General features: G+C 47.0%; 1 protein-coding gene across 1 annotated transcript; it reads left to right on the plus strand.

The window, feature by feature from the left end:
• The first annotated feature begins 4,096 nt into the window (after positions 1 to 4,096).
• Positions 4,097 to 21,231, plus strand: LOC148183385 (uncharacterized). Its single transcript, XM_088061461.1, is given in 4 exon segments — positions 4,097 to 5,991; positions 20,231 to 20,252; positions 20,368 to 20,550; positions 20,635 to 21,231. Coding segments are annotated over 4 exon segments (2,697 nt in total).
• Positions 21,232 to 21,571: the final 340 nt, after the last annotated feature.

The following is a 21,571-nucleotide window of genomic DNA, read 5'->3' on the forward strand; positions in this document are numbered from 1 at the left end:
GATTTTGCTGATCATATAAAATGGGACAAGCAATTGAGCCTGCTGCCTGCCATTCTCCTTCAAGGACTGCATCTTGAATGATGCCAGACCACCTTTGCTGTGCTCTGTGTTTTCTGATCTCTTCCTACAGGGTGGTAGAGCTACAACAAGGTTGTGGTGTTAACAGTGTTTCCAGAGGTGGAGCAGATGGTTCAGGACGCAGCATATCCTGCAGTTGTTGAACTGACTTTGCTTGCTGCTTGGGTGTTTGCTGCAGAGCTGTTTTCTCTTGCTAAGGCTGTGCTCTGTTTGCACGTAGGGTCTGCTCAATCTGAGCTTGCAGCTGTTGCATGAGCTGTTCTATTTCTTGTTGACATTCCAGTAGCTCTTTCTTTGATGTATCGTTGCCATTAAGTGGCTCTGCTCCTGCCTGAGGCCGTCCATCATCGGAGTGCATAGAGATGTCATCGTCTGGAGGGAGTGGAACGTCCTGCGGTCTTCCCCAATGAACAGTAGATGGCAGCAAAGGATAGAGCTTTGGTTTGCACTCTGTGGCTCTCATTTCCGCTGACGTGTCAGGGTCCGCCTGGCTGGAGCTGGCGCCCACTTTTTCCGGGGGAGCCGTCATTTTTACATCCGCATTCAGCAGGGTAACTTCCCTGAGAGCCTGAGAAGGCTCCGCTGACTCGGATGCAGACGTGTTGGAGCACCCCTGAGATTTTAAAAGTTCCGACACGGTGCTACACTGCCTCCCTGTGAGCCCCTTCACTGGCCAAACATGTCCAACCCCGAAAAATGCACCCAGACGGCTAATGGATGTGGCAGGAGGTGACTGTGGTGGCACGTCCGTTTCGGGCTGAGCCATGGCTTCTAAAGCAGCGGCTACAACCGAGGACTCTGCCTTCATATCTCTTAAGGTATTTAACACAATTTTCCATATCGAACCGAGCACTACTACGTCTTTACTGTTTCCCATGATTGCTGTTTCCCACATCAGATTCCCTGTATCCGTCCATTCCTCAACTGGAAAAAGCAGTGGGGGCACTGCTAAATGCCCATGGTTTTTAGCCCAGACAACGAGCTTTTCCAGGTTGTTTTCCCTGACTGCTTCACCTCGTTTAATGAGAATACTCAGAAGCAGTTTTTTCACCGCTGCAAATTCAACCTTCATGCTGGCGGTGCATGGCAGTGGGAGGGTTGCGACCCCTCACTTACTCCTCCACACTCGGTCTCCCCCAGCAACCTGAAATCTAATTCCATGTCTAACCACACCGCGTCTCACCGCACTCAGGTTGCCTATCCGGTACTGATCCACGTCCACAGCTTCCCGCGTCCAGATCCGCTGCGCCGGCTCCGCCATCTAATACCCTCAGCCTGCGAGAGGTTCCTGTTCAGAGCACCAGATATTGAGAGACGGCCAGCTTATTCATGACCCTTCACAGAAGTAAAGTGAACGCCGTTTATTTCTATCGTTAACACACCTTTTATATGTTTTGCCAGGGTCCGCAGGCTAAGCAAGTTAGGATTGGTTAATACACACAAGTTTACATTTTTTCTCTTGTACACAGGGATATTGTTTTGCCTTATTCTCTCTCCTGCAGGAAAGTTCCAAGGACTTTAGTCTTTAATATCACAACTTATTCCAGAGGCTGGTTTGTGCAGACAGGCCTTTACTAATATATCAAGTCCACCTTCTGTTAAAATATTATCTACAGCTCTTGGTTTTAGAAGACAGGTGTCTGCTAGGGAGGGAAGAAGCCTCCCTTGGAATGAAAAAATGTAGACCTCCTCCCTCCAAATTATTATAATTTTGAAATCAAGGGGCTTTTTAGGCAGAGATCTGGGGATAGGAATAACAGTTCTTTACTAGTATAACCAGGCAAACAAACAACAATAAGTACAGCATTAGCAAGAAAACAGAACCAGGGACCCCGTGACAGCTTTCTCAGTTGAGATGGGAAGAGATGGAGAAGAGGCTTTGTTTCACAAACCCCTTCGGGCAGTCAGTCCCGGTGCTCCTGCAGGCCTCTGAGGAACAGTCGGCTGGAACAGCAGGGATGAGCTGAGATCCCGGGCTGGTGGCTGAGGTGTATCAGCAGCTGCACAGCAGTGGCTGGCGCTGCCACATGTCCCGGCAGGATAGGGTGTGCGAGGCCACTAACGAAGAGGGAAGAAGGAGAAGAAGCAGCAGCTCTGTCCGAGTGATGGTGAAATTCCCTTCTCCCCTTCGCAACAGCTCCGCGCCCAAAGTGTCCTTCTCCGAAGCTGAAGAAAAGCCCGCCAAACTGTCGTTCCCCCCCCCCCCCCGGCCCCGGCCGAACTCTTTGTCTTTTGTCAAGCACACACCAAGTACCCACAGTTAGGTTGTCCCCGCAACTAATGGGTAAAAATTCCACGGGCAAGCCAGAACTAAAAAAAGGACACCTAACCCCAACATCTACAAAAGAGCCATTCAATAATTAACACAGGGTCTGGTTTTTCTGAGTTCCACTGAAATATCAAGGCATGTGGCTGTTTACCAGGGTTTAAAATTATTAACAATAGAGGTAACTTTGGAGCCCAGCGAGCTGACTGCCTCTTTGCATTGCAGCTTGTGCCTTTGTGTTTAAATGGCTAGGTGATGAGAGATCAGGCTCTCCCATTAATAAGGCAAACAATGGTTCTAAGTCTGCATTTGAAATCCCAAGCTGTAAGAGACAGTCCGAAGATTCCCTCATCTGTCTCACAACTGTCTCAAGGACAGAGACTGAGACCCTGAATATCACAAGGGACTTGGTTTGGGGATTTGGGCCTAGCTGAGATGGATGTTTGCTAAGTGATTGTTTGCAGGTGGTTGCACAGTACACTGCCCTCGTTCCTGCTGGTGAGCAGAGGTTTGTGCGTGGTACCCTGTGCAATGGGTTTTCCCCGACACATTGCCCTCGTTCCTGCTGGTGAGCAAAGACTTGCAAGACATGGATCGCTCTGTACCCTACACCTGCCCCTGCGCAATGGAATTCATCACAATGATCATCAATCTCATCTGGTTTTGGCCCTGCGCCCCTCGCTTTGCAAAAGACTATAAAATTATACCCCAAACTTACCTTCCTTTGGGATCTCCCCAACGGACAGAAGACTCTGCGTCGTTGGACGGCTGAGTGGACTTCGATGTTGGTAGCTATAATCCCCTTACTCTCTTTTCCTTATGCTTTGCTTTCTCCTCTTTTCTCTCTATCACATATTAGTGCTGATGAGCACTCAATAAAGTGTGTTTTGCTCTTTAAGTCCTTGGTTTGCTGATAATCTTTTGTACTCTAAGACTGACTAAAAGAACCACATCACAAATCCCACCTTGCGGATCATGACACAAGCAAAGGGCTGTCCTGGGTTGATTATGATGTTAAATTGTATCCCCATTTGTCCACCTAACCCAGACACAGGTTTTGTATTCTTAAAATTCCATCTCAGAGTAAAAGTGAGTGGAAAAGAAGCACCGAGTCTGTTATCAGAGACTGTACTTGCTCCCCCCTCATCGGGAGTTTTGACTACAGCACAGACAGACAACAAGACACAGATCACCTTGGCTTTCCAACTAGCCGGAGCAGAGAAGTCTTCCTGGACTGTTTTCTTTCCCTTTTTTGAAACGAATTGAACCTGCTCTGGACTGGGGACTCGAGGGAGCACCGGGAGCTTGCACCCGTGGACTACCGGGAGCCCAGCCTGGGCAGCGGCATTTTCCAGCGCCAGAAGGACTGATAACAGAGCGAACACCCACAGGAAAGAGACCCTCTGAAGTTTGTCATCTCTTCTGAAGGGCGAGAGGTTTTGTAATGTGATATCATTCATTTTTGTGCTGGGTAGTGCTGTGCCTGTGAAATAAACAGGTTTTTTCCACTTCTCTCAGAGAAATCTCTTCCCAAACCGGTTGGGGGGTGAGAAAAAAAGGGCCACGTGGGTTTGCTTCCCGGGGGGAGCCCCGCTGGAGGTTTTCTCCCAAATTTTGCCCTAAACCAGGACAAATACATTCATTGGCGCCCAACGTGGGGCACAAGAGAGTTGTAAAACCCTGTACTGATTGTACTGAAGTGGCAATTACTTTGTATTGGGATAAGATAAAGCAGTCCCTAGCCATCCAGCCATGCTGCTTGAATTAATAATGTCTTTTGGGGTGCAGGCCTTCATGTGTTTCTGGTCGCTAGGCTTTTTTGAGATTTTAATACCTTTATGGTCCCTTGGTTTATTTTCTTATCCACAACTAGCCCCGGTATTGTCCCTAACACATAGCTTTTACAGTAGAGGGGCACGGATTAGAATAGCTATTGGGCTGGGCCTAGTGATTATGATTTCCAAGAAGTTTATTCAGGTGCTGCAGTCTGTTCCAAATATAAAGGATTCATGGGTATGGTTATGCACCCAGTTTGTTAGAGGAGGAGCAAGGAATGAGGCTTTTCAACCTTTCCTTTCCTTCTTCTCCTCTGAATCGGTTACATCACTATTGGCGAGTGTTCAGTTTCCCCTGAATATTAAAGAGACCATCTTTCTGGCATTTAATCTGGTAAGTTTCCTCTATACAGTCTCCAGCCTCTCTAGAATGAGGGCTGAGATTTCTAGAGGGACTGATGAAACCCCTGAATCAAGCATGGAAAGTCCTGAGTGGGGTGGAGAATGGGAGGATATGGGCCAAATCCTGAAGGAATTTTCTGACCCTGTAGTTTAGGATTTCCCACATGAACAAATTCTGAATCCAGCTGAGGTGGGGAAATATCTGAAAGAGAAGTGTCAGGATAATTCCAAAGAAAAAAAGATCATTGCAGTAAGCTGGGCCCTGGCATATGCGTACCGTACATTGCTAGATACTGTAGGGCAGCAAACAGAAGGAAGGGGACAGGGAGGTAAATCAACAGCTACCCCAATTACTCAGGCTGCAGCCAACCTCCCAGTTACAAAGCTGGTAGCTAAACCGGACAGCAAGCCTCAACCAATGGCTGTTGCTACTAGCACAAGAAGTGGAAAGTGCACAGATAAAACCGATCGACCAGTGGATGATGATGATGATGATGATGATGCAGGAGAAGGACCCTCAACGCCTCCTGACACAAAACCAAGAGTCAAAGCAACTGGAACAAGATCAGAAGCTAATATTGAGTCTTTTTCTCTGAAAGATCTTCGTGGCCTGAGGAAGGACTACACTCGACGACCTGATGAATCTATAATTAGTTGGTTAGTCCATCTGTGGGATGCCGCAGGTGAAGCAACAGTTCTAGATGGCACTGAAGCGAGGCATCTGGGATCCCTGTCACATGATCCGGTTATCGACCAGGGGATGATGAGGGGGGCTAACCCTCGCAGTCTCTGGGCACGGGTCCTTGAAAGTGTAGCCCAAAGATATCTGTGTGTAGATGATCTCTACATGCAGCAAACGCAGTGGAAAACCATCGAACAAGGGATCCAACGCCTGAGAGAAATGGCAGTGGCAGAGAGTGTTTTTTCAGATGACATACCAACTAAGAATCCAGACTTGGTGCCATGTACCTCCGTGATGTGGCGAAAATTGGTACGACATGGGCCACAAGAATATGCATCTGCTTTAGCAATGATGAAACGAGATGAAAGGGAGGAGACCGTGCTGGATATGGCGAAGAAGCTTCGAGCATATGCAGATGCCGTGCATGGCCCCACACATGCAAGAATTGCAGCTGTAGAAACACGTCTGCAGAAATTAGAGGATAAGATAGAGGAGAATCACAAGAAACTTAGAGATGAGATTAAAGAGGACCTTCTCCAAATCTCAACAGTACAGATCAGAGGTCCTGGCACTCAACGCAGACGTTCCCCCGATCGGGAGAGGAGGTATACCCCACGAGCTGAGCTGTGGTTCTTCCTGCGTGATTGCAGAGAGAACATGAGGAGATGGGATGGGAAATCTACTGTAGCTCTGGCACAACGGGTGCGTGAATTGAAGGAGGAGAAGAGTCACAAAGGGAGTTCCACCAAAAGAGAAGCAACTCCAGTTGCCCGTAGCCAGACTGCCAGGTATGATGATGATGACATGTCCGATCCCCTTGAAGGAACATCCAAGACATATACCAAAGGAAAGAAGGATAACCAGGCTTAGAGGGGCCCTGCCTCTAGCCAGGTAGAAGCTAGGGAAAATCGTGTTTTTTGGACTGTGTGGATTTGTTGGCCTGGCACATCAGAACCACAAAGATATGAGGCCTTGGTTGACACTGGTGCACAGTGCACGCTAATCCCATCAAGACATGTAGGGGCAGAATCTGTTTCTATTGCTGGTGTGACAGGGGGATCACAGGATTTTACCTTGGTGGAAGCAGACGTGAGCCTGACGGGAAATGAGTAGAAGAAACACCCCATTGTGACAGGCCCAGAGGCCCCATGCATTTTGGGCATAGATTACCTCCGAAGTGGGTATTTCAAAGACCCAAAAGGATTCAGGTGGTCATTTGGGATAGCAGCTGTGGAGACAGAGGGTGTACAGCAACTGAACACCTTGCCTGGACTGTCTGAGAATCCATCTACAGTAGGACTTCTGAAGGTGAAAGAACAACAAGTACCAATTGCCACCTCGACGGTGCACTGCCGACAATATAGAACAACTCGAGATGCTGTGATCCCCATCCACAAGATTATCAGAGAGCTGGAGAGCCAAGGGGTGGTCAGCAAAACCCACTCACCCTTCAACAGCCCCATCTGGCCTGTGCGTAAATCTGAAGGAGAATGGAGATTGACTGTGGACTATCGTGCATTGAATGAAGTGACTCCACCGCTGAGCGCTGCCGTGCCAGACATGCTGGAGCTCCAGTACGAGCTAGAGTCCAAGGCAGCGAAGTGGTATGCCACTATTGACATTGCTAATGCATTTTTCTCCATTCCCCTGGCAGCAGAATGCAGGCCTCAGTTTGCCTTCACCTGGAGGGGAGTGCAGTACACCTGGAACCGACTGCCCCAGGGGTGGAAGCACAGCCCCACCATTTGCCATGGACTGATCCAGGCTGCCCTGGAAAAGGGTGAGGCTCCAGAACATCTACAGTACATAGATGACATCATTGTGTGGGGGAACACAGCAGCAGAAGTGTTTGAGAAAGGAAAGGAAATCATCCAGATCCTTCTGGAAGCTGGTTTTGCCATCAAGAAGAGCAAAGTTAAGGGACCAGCTCGTGAGATCCAGTTCCTGGGGGTAAAGTGGCAAGATGGACAGCGTCAGATTCCTACTGATGTCATCAACAAAATCTCTGCAATGTCTCCACCAACCAATAAGAAGGAAACGCAAGCTTTCTTAGGTGCCATAGGGTTTTGGAGAATGCATATTCCTGAATACAGTCAGATTGTGAGCCCTCTTTACCTAGTCACTCGGAAGAAGAATAATTTCCACTGGGGCCCTGAGCAGCAGCAAGCCTTTGCTCAGATCAAACAGGAGATCGCCCATGCAGTAGCCCTTGGCCCAGTCAGAACAGGACCAGATGTGAAGAACGTGCTCTACTCTGCAGCCGAGAACAATGGCTTGTCCTGGAGCCTCTGGCAGAAAGTGCCTGGGGAGACTCGAGGCCGACCATTAGGATTTTGGAGTAGAAGCTACAGAGGGTCCGAAGCCCACTACACCCCAACAGAAAAAGAAATTTTAGCAGCCTATGAAAGAGTCCAAGCTGCCTCTGAAGTGATTGGCACTGAAGCACAATTCCTCCTAGCACCCCGACTGCCAGTGCTAGGGTGGATGTTCAAGGGAAAGGTTCCTTCCACCCATCATGCAACCAGTGCCACATGGAGCAAGTGGATTGCCCTCATCACGCAGCGCGCCCGTATTGGTAAACTGAATCACCCTGGGATTTTGGAGATAATTACAAACTGGCCTGAAGGTGAAAATTTTGGTCTCACAGATGACGAACAAGAGGAAGTGACAAGGGCTGAAAAAGCTCCACCATATAACCAGCTGCCCGCAGAAGAAACATGCTACGCTCTTTTCACTGATGGTTCCTGTCGCATTGTAGGGATGAACCGGAAATGGAAAGCAGCCGTATGGAGCCCCACACGACAGGTCGCAGAGGCCACTGAAGGAGAAGGTGAATCAAGTCAACTTGCTGAACTCAAAGCTGTTCAGCTGGCCCTGGACATTGCGGAAAGAGAGAGGTGGCCAAAGCTCTACCTCTACACGGATTCATGGATGGTGGCCAATGCTCTGTGGGGATGGTTGGAGAGGTGGAAAGAGGCTAATTGGCAGCGTAGAGGAAAACCAATTTGGGCTGCTAAAGAGTGGAAAGATATTGCTACCAGGGTAGGGAGACTACCAGTGAAAGTCCGCCACGTAGATGCCCATGTCCCCAAGAGTAGAGCTAATGAGGAACACCAAAATAATAAGCAGGTAGATCAGGCTGCAAAGATACAAGTGTCAAAAATAGATTTGGATTGGGAACATAAGGGAGAGTTGTTCCTAGCCCGATGGGCTCATGACGCCTCAGGTCATCAGGGTAGAGATGCCACCTATAAGTGGGCACGAGACCGAGGGGTGGATTTAACCATGGACAGCATTTCTCAGGTTATCCATGACTGTGAGACATGTGCTGTGATCAAACAGGCCAAGCGGTTGAAGCCCCTCTGGTACGGTGGGCAGTGGTCCAGATACAAGTATGGGGAGACCTAGCAGATCGACTACATCACACTGCCCCAAACCCGCCAAGGCAAGCACTACGTGCTCACAATGGTAAAAGCCACCACAGGATGGTTAGAAACCTACCCTGTGCCTCATGCCACTGCCCGGAACACCATCCTGGGACTTGAAAAGCAGGTCCTTTAGAGGCATGGCACCCCTGAGAAGATTGAGTCAGACAATAGGACTCATTTCAAGAATAACCTTATAAACAGCTGGGCTAGAGAACATGGCATTGAGTGGGTGTACCATATCCCCTACCATGCACCAGCAGCCGGGAAAGTGGAGAGGTACAATGGACTGTTAAAAACTACCTTAAAGGCACTGGGTGGAGGATCTTTTAAAAACTGGGAACAACATCTAGCAAAGGCTACCTGGTTAGTCAACACCAGAGGTTCTACCAACCGAGCAGGTCCTGCCCAGTCTGAGTCTTTACATGTAGTAGACGGAAACAAAGTCCCAGTGGTACATGTCAGAGGTCTGCTAGGAAAGACAGTTTGGGTCAATTCTACCTCGAGCACAGACAAACCCATTTGTGGGGTTGCCTTTGCTCAAGGACCAGGTTGTACACGGTGGATAATGCAGAGAGATGGAACAACATGATGTGTACCTCAGAGAGACCTGATCATTGGGTAAAAGGTTACTGCCATTGTCTGTACATTAAACCACTCAGACATGAAATAGAAGGAAATGTGTGCTTGTATTTTTTGGGTGGAACGGAGGGGAAGTTTCTATGTATGTAAATGTGTGCAGAGTTGGAATGTTAGTTTTGGCAGTAAGTCGAGGATATGGGGATAAGGGGTGGAATGTCCTGGGTTGATTATGATGTTAAATTGTATCCCCATTTGTCCACCTAACCCAGACACAGGTTTTGTATTCTTAAAATTCCATCTCAGAGTAAAAGTGAGTGGAAAAGAAGCACCGAGTCTGTTATCAGAGACTGTACTTGCTCCCCCCTCATCGGGAGTTTTGACTACAGCACAGACAGACAACAAGACACAGATCGCCTTGGCTTTCCAACTAGCCGGAGCAGAGAAGTCTTCCTGGACTGTTTTCTTTCCCTTTTTTGAAACGAATCGAACCTGCTCTGGACTAGGGACTCGAGGGAGCACCGGGAGCTTGCACCCGTGGACTACCGGGAGCCCAGCCTGGGCAGCGGCATTTTCCAGCGCCAGAAGGACTGATAACAGAGCGAACACCCACAGGAAAGAGACCCTCTGAAGTTTGTCATCTCTTCTGAAGGGCGAGAGGTTTTGTAATGTGATATCATTCATTCTTGTGCTGGGTAGTGCTGTGCCTGTGAAATAAACAGGTTTTTTCCACTTCTCTCAGAGAAATCTCTTCCCGAACCGGTGGGGGGGTGAGAAAAAAAGGGCCACGTGGGTTTGCTTCCCGGGGGGAGCCCCGCTGGAGGTTTTCTCCCAAATTTTGCCCTAATCCAGGACAGGGTGAACCCAGTTGATTGCTCCCAGCAATTTTTAAGCATCATGCAGATTTTTGATTTCAGTTAAAATTTGCAAAGGTTGTGCTGAAATAGAGTGCATTCCTCTGCGCCAGTCCAGATATTTCCATGTGGATGTTCTCTGAACTTTTTCAGAAGCAATGGTTAGACCTGCTGATGTAACAGCCTGGCTTACAGCCAGCACTGCTGCATCCATTCAAACCACTGTTTCTGCAGAGATAAGAATATCATCCATGTAGTGGTACAACAGAACATCAGGCATACATTCCCGAATCAGGATCAGGGTTTTTGCGACATGCCAGTGGCAGATGGAAGGGCTGTTGAGCATTCCTTGGGGTAATACTGTGGATGCTAAATGCAAAAACCAAGCAGGGAACAGAGCCTGTGTGAAACTAAGTCACACAGCCTTCTCAGTCTGGCCTGAGAAAGCATAAGAAAGAATCCAAAAGAATCCAAACAGTCCTTGGTAAAGGACAACAATCTTAGCTGGTGTTGTTTAGGAAACAGTCAAGGGGTAGTGTTCCATTTAACCAATGATGCTGGTGTGTTGCTTTAATGACCAATGAGAGTTTTACCTCTCGGACTTTTTCGAACACTTGTATAAAAGAAGATTAAGAGTAATAAACTTTGCTCTCTTGAACAATGCAGCCAAGGTAGTCAGTGTCATACTGTCTTTGCCGTTCCTAATATAGTGCGACATGATACTACCCAATGATATCAAATTAATGGTGTCTGCATATTAATGCTTGGCACAGAAAAACTGAATTTTGGTGCATCATCTGGATGCAGTGGGATATCAAAGAAACAATCTTTTAAATCAATCACTGTCATATGCCAATTTCTGGGGATCATGGAAGGGGAAGGGAGCCTTTATTGGAGGGTTCCCATTTCTTCCATTACTTCATTTATCTTGCGCAAATCATGTAACAACCTCCACCCCCCAGATTGTTTTCTGATTACAAACACAGGGGAATTCCAAGGGCTATAAGCCAGGACTATATGTCTGTCGCTCTATTGGGAACAGCGAGAAGAACGACACAGACTCTCTTGGGAGTCAAACAGGAGAATTTCTCTCCGGTTTATTACCTCCAATCTTTTTTATAGACCAATACGTGAAAGTACAGAAAAGTAAATCTCTTATTGGTTAGTAAACTAACACATCACCATCATTGGTCAGTGGGGTACACCACCCCTCAACCTTCTCTTGCAAGAAAACAAGGAACAGACAAACAGCACCTGCAAGGCTGTTTTCTATCTCTGAGGATTGTTTTAATTCCTCCTTATGATTTCCCAGGCCACTTTCTCAGGCAAAACTGAGAAAGTTATGCGGCCTGCAATTTTCTACAGGCACTGTGCTCTCTGCTTCATAGTTAGCATCCATCTATGTCCTTTTTTCAGCTGTTCCTGTACAAATTCTTGTAACACGTGCAGTTTATCTAATGACAGGGGCCATTGGTTTACCCACACAGCGTCTGAGGTTTTCCAAGTCAATTTGGGGGTGTTGCATGTCCCAATGACCCCTATACAAAATTAGAATGCATGAAAATTTCCCACTGTGTCAGCACATTCCTCCCCCACAAAACCAGGGGGACAGACAACACAAAAGGTTTAACTGTGGCTACCTGCCCCTCAGGTCCTGTAATTTGTACCAAGTGTTGGCTTTGCAGGCTTTGGCTATTCCCACCCACACCTGAGAGCATCTGAGGAGCAATCATTAATGGCCAGTCCCTGGGCCCTTGGCTTTTTGAGATAACAGTCACATCGGCTCCAGTATCAATGAGACCTGTTAGAACTATGGTCCTGCCTTCTAGAGTCACTTTGCATTGGCATGTGAGGTGTTGAGTTGTAATATGCTGTGTCCAAAAAATCTGTGGAACCCCTGTAGAACTAAACCCCCCTCCCCTCTGCTCAGCTATCGGGGATGCAGATAGGGGTGCTGCTGGAAAAAGTATGAGTTGGGCTATATTACTGCCAGCCAGGACCACACAAGGTGGCTGGGGGTCCCAGCCATGATCTTTATTTCCCCAACTGAGTCAGAGTCAATGACTCCTGGCAGCACAAATAACCCTGTTATTGAGGTGGATGATCTACCTATAAGCAAAGCGTGGTAACCAGGTTTCAAGTGTCCAGAAATTCCTGTAGGGAGACAAAATACCGAGCAATCAGTTAATGTTACTGTGTTACTGGTTGATATGTGCAGTCCGGCTCTCCCTGGGGTAGCTGGGCATAGATCAGAGATGGCCTGGTGTGGGCGGGTTGGGCTGGTTGGAAGCTGACAGTTGCTCCTGGTTGCTGTGTCTGCTGAGAGATTTGTGTCTGCACGCGTCGCCGTCCCAAGCTCCGAGATGAGTTTCCCTGTAAAGGTTGGCCATTCTGATGGAACTTGGAGCCACATAGATTAGGGAAGTGAGAGCCCTTCTGGCAGCAAGAGCATATACCCAGGGCTTTGGGCTTTTGTATTTGCACCTTTTGGCAGTCTCTTGATGTGTCCAGGTTCCCCACAGCCAAAACAAATCAACTGCTTTCCAGGAATTAATTTCAGGGCAGCAAAAGCCTCAGCAATACCTTGCCCCACAGCTTGATAGGCAACTGCTGCAGTATGTTGCAATGTTCCCAAGTGATTGCAGGCTTCTATCATTTGAAGCAAAGTGGGCTCAGGTTCGGGGGGCAGAGATTTCAATAGGCACTTACAATCCTCATTAGCATTTTCTATAGCAAATTTGAGGAGTACAACCTCTCTCGCCTGTACATTATCTATTTGTCTCTCCAATGTTTGTTTTAATTTGTCGACAAATTGCATATAGGGCTCCTAGGGGGCCTGTTTGATATTTATGAAGGACTGTTGTGCGGAGTCCTGGCATCAGAAACCTTATGAAGTGCTAAACGAGCTGCCTCTGTGATCCAATTGTTATAAATGCATATTGTGATGTTGGCTTTTCGCAAGTATTAAGATGAATGTTAAATGTATAATGTTAAAATAACTTTGATGTGTGAATATAGTTTTTTTTTTTTCTCCTGCTATTAGCAAGAATTGAGGTGTAGGTCGATATAGTGTGTTTTAACTGCCTGAGCGGGTAGGATAACCTCCAGCCAACAGATGATGGGGCCCAGGCTGCTATCAACACTCACCACCTGTGGAAAAAGGAGCCAAAGCCCAAATCAAAGGATGATAAGAAAGGAATTAAAACCGCAAAGCCAAGAAATACGCATGCTCTAAAAAGGCAGACCCAAGGAGTGGCCATGCAAAAAAGTTCCTGGAAAAGTTTGAATATGCATAAAGTCTATGCAGTAGAAACGGTATAAAAAGGGTGTTCCCAAGACACCAAATGTGCTTTTGGCAGAGCACCAAGGCACCTGGCCATTACTCTTTGTTTTATTTTCTGTTTCTCTTATTGTTTTTATTAAACGTTTTAAATTTTACCAGGAGAGTGAACCTTGTTTTTCACACCCTGTAGGGCTTCTCTCAGTAAAGCAGCTTGCACATTAGGATTGGTATGCAGCCCTTCCCCCGCTAGGTGGTCAATAGTTAAGGCAGCCAGGGATTGGTTTGCATGCCCTGCATATGTCACAATTAAATTCTCCAGTCTTTTTTTCCATTGCACCATAAATATTGCATATTGTGTCAGTGCGAGCAATAGATTTGCCAAACATTTAACATCATGAGGAGTCATGAGGTGAGTAATAAAAGTTGCTACAGGGGTTCTCAACTCACCAGGCCTCCAAAATCAGCGGGGGTACCCGTCCTGGGCAGTGAGATTCCCCGCAGTTTCTCCGATCCGAGTCACAGCACCAATCTGTTATAAATGCAAAGGCAAATTTAGGTTAAATAAAAGAACAGTTTATTATAAAACAATTTTTATAATAAAAATGAACAACGAAGAAAAACCACAATAAAATAAACAGCGCAGCGCTGGGTGGACAGGGGTCTATACCCAAAGGTATAGGTGTTCCCAAATCCACGAAGGAGGGTAGACTGTCCGGGGTTTTTATAGGGATTTTGTGTCCTGAGGCCAAAACTCTGAGCAGTTACTGTTCAACAAAGAGTCTAGATGGTTGGTTGAATGAATTTCCTGGAACCGTGGAACTGAATCAATAGACGACTGGGCAGAGTCCTTTCGCATGTGAAAGGTTCTGAGTGCTTCCCGATTGTATCTTCGGTTGGACTCTCAGGGTGGAGTGTCCAGGTCCGGTGCGGAGCTGATGGGTATCTCGGCTGGGCTCCTCTCATTGTTTGGCCTGATTGCATCTTCAGTTGGGGCTTGCAGGGTGGAGTGTCCAGGTGCGGTGTGGAGCCGATGGGCATCTCAGGCTGGCTCCTCTCATTGTTTAACCTGATTGTCCATGTCCTGCTCTTTCTTTCAGGCTGATAAACGTCGCCTAGGGTCGTTACCGCCTGAATGGGTAGTTACTGCTGGGTCTGGGGAGAAATCCTTAGGCCACACTATATTTTATATAATTTTTACATTGTTACAAATACAGTTATATACTTATTTATTCTTTCACGAATTTTTTATCCAAGGTTACATTTATCACACTGGGATAAATGTTCCTTTCCCATATTCAATATCCTTGATCTTATTCTCGCTCTCTTTTTGCTTGAGCTTCCGAAGTCCGTTATGATACCAGTGAATAGTCTGTCTCAATTGCTCTTAATTCTCAAACTCATCCCTTTGTTATAAATGAAATACAGCCAAATTTATCAATAATAAATTTTATTGAAAAATTTGCAAAATCGAATTTTGGAAACAACCACAATCACTGTCAGCGTCGAGCCCGGGATTGACACTGGGTGAACTCTGAATCAGCCTCTGTTGCACTGATTCCCCCAAGTTCAGAAACTGTCTTTTGGAGAGCTGAGTTTTATAGATTTTCTTCAGCTTGAGGCTATGCAATTACTGCTGATGAGTTTTTTGAGGAGATGAAGTTTGAGTTTTTTTCTGGAAGCAGGCTTTGAGATGCAGAATTGTGGTGAGTTTTTTCAGAAGGAGAGCAAGTCTGAGTAATTTTTTCGGGAAACCGACACTGAGATGCATGGTCCTGGAGAATCAGATCAGGTCGGTATCATGTGTTAATCACTGGGTCATTAGAGCGCTTATCTTGCTTGGGTGGACCCGCCTCTTCTCTGTGTTATCTTAATAGCTCGGTCCTTCTTCTGCAAATTCCTGGTTTTCCAGCAGCTGCTTTTGCAATTTCAAACTGCTTGTGATTTTTTTTACATAAAACATGCTTTTATACTTTATTTTATATGTGTACAATAAAACACGAATTACACCAACATATATTACACCTTCTTGACAGGTTTCAGGGGAATTAACTGTTATGCCTGTCACTTGGGAAAACACCACCCAGGTATTAAACTCTTGGGTGTGCCGATGTCTGCACTCTATACACCTTAGAAAACTTCTTCCTCTAAACTCACACCACCTATCTGATCCACACTCCACACATTCTAATCTCACCCAAGGATAGCAAAAGCGTTCACAGTTCTGAGGGCAACAGATGCTTTCAGGTAGCGCTGATTGTTGGTTCATTGGTAATATCAGGGATCAGAGTATCCTTCTCAAGCCAGGGACACACCCATTTCACTGGTAACCATCAGGGTCCTTTGTCTGTAATAATAGAAACAAAACCCCTCCCCCACATTAATAAATCTGCAGGTCCGTCCCATAACCCAGTCATAGGATTTTTAAAGCGAACTTTTGGTCGGTGCTGTACCAATTCAGAATCTTGCTGCAAGCCTGAGTAATGTGTAATTGCTGGTGGTTCACTACGATTACCTACTAACCGTAGATGATTCATAACATAAATTGGTTTCAGCACTCTATCCTGTGGGCTTAGCCCATCCTCCCCCATTTTTTTTTTATCAAGTAGTCCTTTCAGTACCTGATGTGTCCTTTCAATAGTAGCTTGTCCTGTGGAGTTACCTGGAATACCTGTGCTATGCTTCACTCCCCAACAAGCTAAGAAATCCTGTGCCTGTCGGGCTATGTATTCTGGCCCATTATCTGTTTTGATTTCCTGAGGCAAACCCATTACGGCAAAACAGCCTTGCAAGTGTTGAATTACAAAGCAAGACCCTTCACTTGTCATTGGAGTGGACCAAACCATGGCAGAAAAAGTATCTATGGTTACATGAATGCATTTAAAGCAACCAAAAGAGGCATAAATAGTCACATCAGTTTGCCATAATTGCAAGGGTCCCTGACCATGAGGGTTAACTCCAGGACCTAATCCGTCAATCATGCCCTGGCATTGTGGACAAGTAGTGACAATTCCTTGAGCATCCTGCAATGAAATTCCAAATTGTTTGTGTAAAACTTTTGTACTTTGCTGAAAAACTCATGAGCCCTTCTGGCTTGCCCAGACTTATCAATGGTGGGTGAAGCTGAGGCCCAAAGTGGTGCCACCAGTTGGTCAGCCTTTTCATTTCTGAAGGGCAGACCTTCCGTGAGTCCAGAATGACTCAGTATATGGGTAATAAAATAATCCTGTTTGTGAGAATTAACTGCCATAGCTGCAAAAAGAGTTGCCACAACCACCGGTTTTGGAACTCCTTCAGCAATGCTCTCTCCATGCGCTCGACAACACCTACTACATAGAGAGAATCAGAGACAGTGTTAACGGGATCATTTGGACATTTTTCAAACACTGATAACAGCACTCAAGAACCTGTAAAGAATCTCCTAGCACCTCAAGGATTTCTCTGAGTCATTTGCCTTTGTCCTGCCAAATAAGGCCTGCTCTAGAATTTTTCCGACTGGCATCAGTAAAAACCATGAGGCCTTCTACAGGTTGCCTTGATAATCAAGGTAATTCTTCCACTGTTGATGCAGAGAAAAAAGCTTATGAGGAGGGAAATGAGTGATAATGAGACCTGCAAAGTTCAACAATGCCCATTGTAAGGTGTCTGAATGCCGCAATGACCATTGCAAGTAATCTTTTGTTAATGGGAGCCAAATACTTTGGGGTTCCATTCCTGCTATTTCCAATGTCCGTTTTCATGCTTTGATCACAATTTTTGCTATAGCCTACATTAGCGTAGTTAAGGATTTGTTCAAATTAAATGGTAAGAACACCCACTCCAAGATTTTTAGTGATTGTTTAGCCTGGCTATCCCACTGCATTAGTATAGCCATTACGTGTGCTTCCTTATTCAGCACAGCTATAGACAATGGCAAAGCAGGAGGCCAGCGATCTGCAAAGGAATTCCCTAATTTAGTGGCAATTTGAGTCAGAGCTTCTGTTGTTTTTCAGTCATTTTGTGCACAAAATTGGCTTGATTTCCCCCTTTCAATAATGTATGTCCCCAATTAACTTTTGAGCATCAGTCAAAGTCTGAATTTCCATACAAATAGTCAATTTTTGGGGCAGAATTTGGGCTTCAGTGATAAGCATTCCCAAATATTTGAATGAGGCCTGTTGAACTTTTTCAGGGGCAATTTGAAGGCCTGCCGTTTGCAACTCTTGCTGCAAGGCAGGTAGCAGGTGTGCCGCATCTATGTGTTCTGCTATCAGAATATCATCCATGTAATGATAGATAAGATGCTGTGGGTATTGTTTTCTCATCGGGACTAGAGCCCAGGCAACATACAGCTGGCACACTGTGAGAGAATTTCACACTCCTTGTGGTAATATAACCCATTGATACCTTTTTGCTGGCTCTGCCTGGTTAATGGACCGCACTGAGAAGGCAAACTTCACTGTCATCCTCATGCAGAGGGATCATGAAAAAGCAATCTTTTAGGTCAATAATTAACAGTTGCCAATTAACAGGTAACATGGATGGTGAAGGTAAGCCGGCTTGCAGGAGTCCCATATCCTGCATTACAGAATTAATGGCTCCAAGTTTGTTTAATAATCTCCATTTTCCTGATTTTTTGAGGACTGTAAAAATAGGTTTGTTCCATAGGCTCGCAGAGGGTATTCTATGTTCCTTTTTCAATTGCTCTTCAACCAATTCATTAACATGGGTAAGTTTTTCTTCAGACAGCGGCCATTGATTGAAGTAGTTTAGATTTGCCAATTTAATTTTTCAGCTAATGCACCAAATAATGTTGTGGGTTTAAAGCACTAGCTTAAAAAATCACTAGAAAACTTACTCATTTCTTGCTGTGAGATATGGATTAGGAGAAGGGCGAAACAAGCTTAAAACTTAAAAGGAATAAAGAAAGTTTATTAACAAAATTACAAGAATAAGAAACTAGAATAAAACTTCCAGAAACCTTTTTCCCCACCACCCAACCATTCTCTTGTTTAATTGACAACATAGAGAAAAAAACTTGGTGGTTAAAGCAGTCTCAACTATATAGTAGCTTTTTTATCAGTCTTTGTAGAGAAAAAGAAGTTTTCTTTTGTCATTCTACTGAGAGTTTTTCACAAAAAACCTGTTTTCTCATGGCTTTCTATTCTTCTGATGTCAGCCACCCGGAAACTCTGCTGTCAGTCCTCTCTTCTCATTTCACATCACTCTGAGGTGTGTTTATGGGCCATAAAGTTAAGAGGTGTCATTTTAAGGATGAGTTATTCAAAGGCAAAAGTTCTCTTCACCTGTTTCTGTGATTATTTCTGGGAACAGAAGTTTTTTCTTTTCTTCTTGGGGGCCAAGTATTTATATCAACTCTTGTTGTGAGGTGCCTCAGGGAGGCAAAGATTTAGTTTCAGATAAGCATTGTTAAAGTGAGAGGCATAGCTGTAAGCTCAGGTACTGTGAATTTTGACCTCCTGCTTTGGGGGATAGGCAGTGTGAGCCCTGGATGAAGCTGTCCCACCCCAGACCCCTTGTGAGGGGTGGCCCAGGAGTTCTGATTGGGTTTGAGTCCCTGGGGGTTTCTCTCTTGCCGTGTTCCTAGTGGTCCCTGACCCTGAACTCCACCTTAGTTCTGTCCCTCAAAACCCCTCACCTTGCCTTTGTTTGGTGCTCTCTGTCCCTGAATCAGTTTGTTCCCAGGCTGAATAAATGGTTTAATGAACAGAGGCTCATCTTGTTCCTATCCTAAGCTGGATCCCAGTAACTATAGCTTCCCTGGACATGATCCTGAGGTTGCGGACTGCAACAAACTCCCACTTCCCTTTCTCCGTTGCAGCATTTTATGAGATTACTTCACTATCTGCTCAGCTTCATCAATGGATTACTTTTGCTCAGGTCTACACTTTGAAATATTTCATTTCCCCCCAAAATACTTTTTCATAAATTAAAAAAGTTTTTTCAGAACATTATTGTCCATCTCTATAGCTTTAACAATGGAATATTTCAGCTTATTAAAGCATCTCTTCTCTCCCTATCAGAGGCTTAATTTCTTCCTTCACTGGCTTTAATAGTTTATGTTGTCTTTTTACATGTTGATCACTTTCGCTTTCTTCTTTCTGGAAAAATAATTAAATCTGCAGGTCTTATTTGGGAGGTGAAAGGGTTAAAATCTGGCTCAAACTGTAACAGGTATTCATGGTCCCAGATTTCAGCTCAGCAGCACCCAGACCAGGGCCCTCCTGGGAAAAGCTTCAGCTACTCTGGAGGCTTCTCAGGAGGCTGCAGCAGAGCCCGGCCCTGGCTTAGGGCCAGGAGAAGTCCTGCAGGCTCCATCTCCCTCCCAGGAACCGCGGCAGGCCCAGCCCAGCCCCTGCCTGGGTCGCATGGCCTGGGAGGGGGTGTGGGGGGGGTGGGACGGGAGCCAGCTGGAGTTCTGTTACTTTTCAAAGCCCGAAACGAAAAGAAGGCAGAAATTCCCGGGCTTAGGTTTTAAATGGGTAGTGTTTGCAGGTTGATCTCACTTTTCAATGGTCAAAACTACTGTCAGTTGTAACCCTGAAAACTCAGCTTCTGAGCTTGCTAACATAGTTTTCTAAGGACTTTCCCAGGACAGTGACTGTAAATATAGATATGTGTACATTCTTTCTGTTACACGTCTTGTGATGGGCATCTCTCATGGCCAGTGCAGTGAGAAAGTGTTATCCTGACCATCCAATCCCTGGCCGTGGTCGGAAGCCTAAAAATAAACTCTGCTCTTTTTCTTTCACCACACCTCAACCTGTGTCCGTGTGATCTACTCATCTTCAGCGGTAACATCTGGTGAACCCCGACGTGTCTTGCACGTGACGGTTACAGGGTACTATCTACCCTGTGGCTATGGCTGTTTTTGTGCTCTCTCCTACAGAGGGCCTGGTTATGGAAATATGGTATGCGGTGTTGGATCAGAGAGGGATTGATGTTTCGTATGCTGACTTTCAGCAATTGTGTGAGTATGGCAGAATTGAGGGGTTTTTCCCTGTGGTTGAAGCGATTTTTTCGCAGTCAGCTTGGGACACTTTAGGTGATTCCCTGATCGAGTCTCTGCTGGTCGGTTATGAGTCCCAGCTGCTCCGGCTGCTGGGGATCTGGCGAAGGTGCGGCAGTGTTCTGAGGTCGGGTCCCGAGGTCAGCTCCCCTGGGATCGCCGGGGCCCCTGGCGGGTTGAATGGGGTCGCCGTGGGACCGGTGGGAGTGACCCCGCCTAGGCCGGCGCCCCGGCGGTAGAAGCCCGGGGCGGGGTTGCCTCCTTTGTGTGCCCTCCCGGCACAGACCGATGAGGCGCTGCCTGAACGGGGGGCGGCGCTGACCCTGGGGGATGCCTCAGGGTCTGTCCCGTGTCCCTGCTGCGGCTGGGCCGTGCCGTACCCTGCGGTGGGGGACGGGCCGGGCCCAGGCCCCCCGCCGGCGGCCGCGCACGCTGTTCCACTGGAGGAGCGGCCACCACCGCTTCTTGGACCTTTCGCCCCTGAAGGACCACTGTTACGGGCAGTTCTGAGTGCTGCCCCCCCGCTACGGATTCGTGGGGCGTGGGGGCGGGTGCTGCGGACGCCGGGCCGGGTTCTGCTGGCCCCATGCTGCGGGATTCCCCTCCTGCAAGCCCGGGTTGTTCCCTGGCAGCAGAGCAGGACGGTGCCACGGCTTCGTAGGCTGTGCTTCTACCGGCACCTCGGTCCTTCCCGGCGCTGGAGGCGGGCCGTCCCGGGCTGCCTCCAACCCCCCCCCCCTCAGGTTCCCGGGCATCACCCGAGCCTGCAGCTGAAGCCGGCCCTCCCCTGTCGCCTCCTGCGTCCGCGGCAGACCAAGGTCCTGAGCTGGTTACCACTGGCTCCGGTGGTGCTGCCGCGGGACAGAAGCCGGTGGCCTTGACGGACAAAGGGTCCCAGGCTGCTGGAGCCTCTTCGGCTGGCTTGTGGACCTTGTCCTCTTGTCAAATGACTGTGCAGCTGAGCGTATCAGGCATTCCATGTGCTTCCGAAAGCTTTGGTGAGGGCATAAGTGCTCTTCTTGTGGCGTGGTTGAATATCACTGCCCAAGGCATCATTGTTCACCTTGGGGATGTTGATTTGGAATTCCTGGGGTGCATTTCTGCCATGGGTTCCACACTCACCCCTCCTGTTCCTATCCCTGCGGGATCTGGATTTGCTCACCTTGTACCTTTTGAGTTTTATGTTTGCAGAGCTGAGACCCAGCTGCGGGGAGATGGTGG

Source organism: Pseudopodoces humilis, chromosome 12, assembly GCF_049639895.1.
Source record: "Pseudopodoces humilis isolate 2021_Gansu_Grassland_sample_001 chromosome 12, ASM4963989v1, whole genome shotgun sequence".
Taxonomy (NCBI): Eukaryota; Metazoa; Chordata; class Aves; order Passeriformes; family Paridae; genus Pseudopodoces; species Pseudopodoces humilis.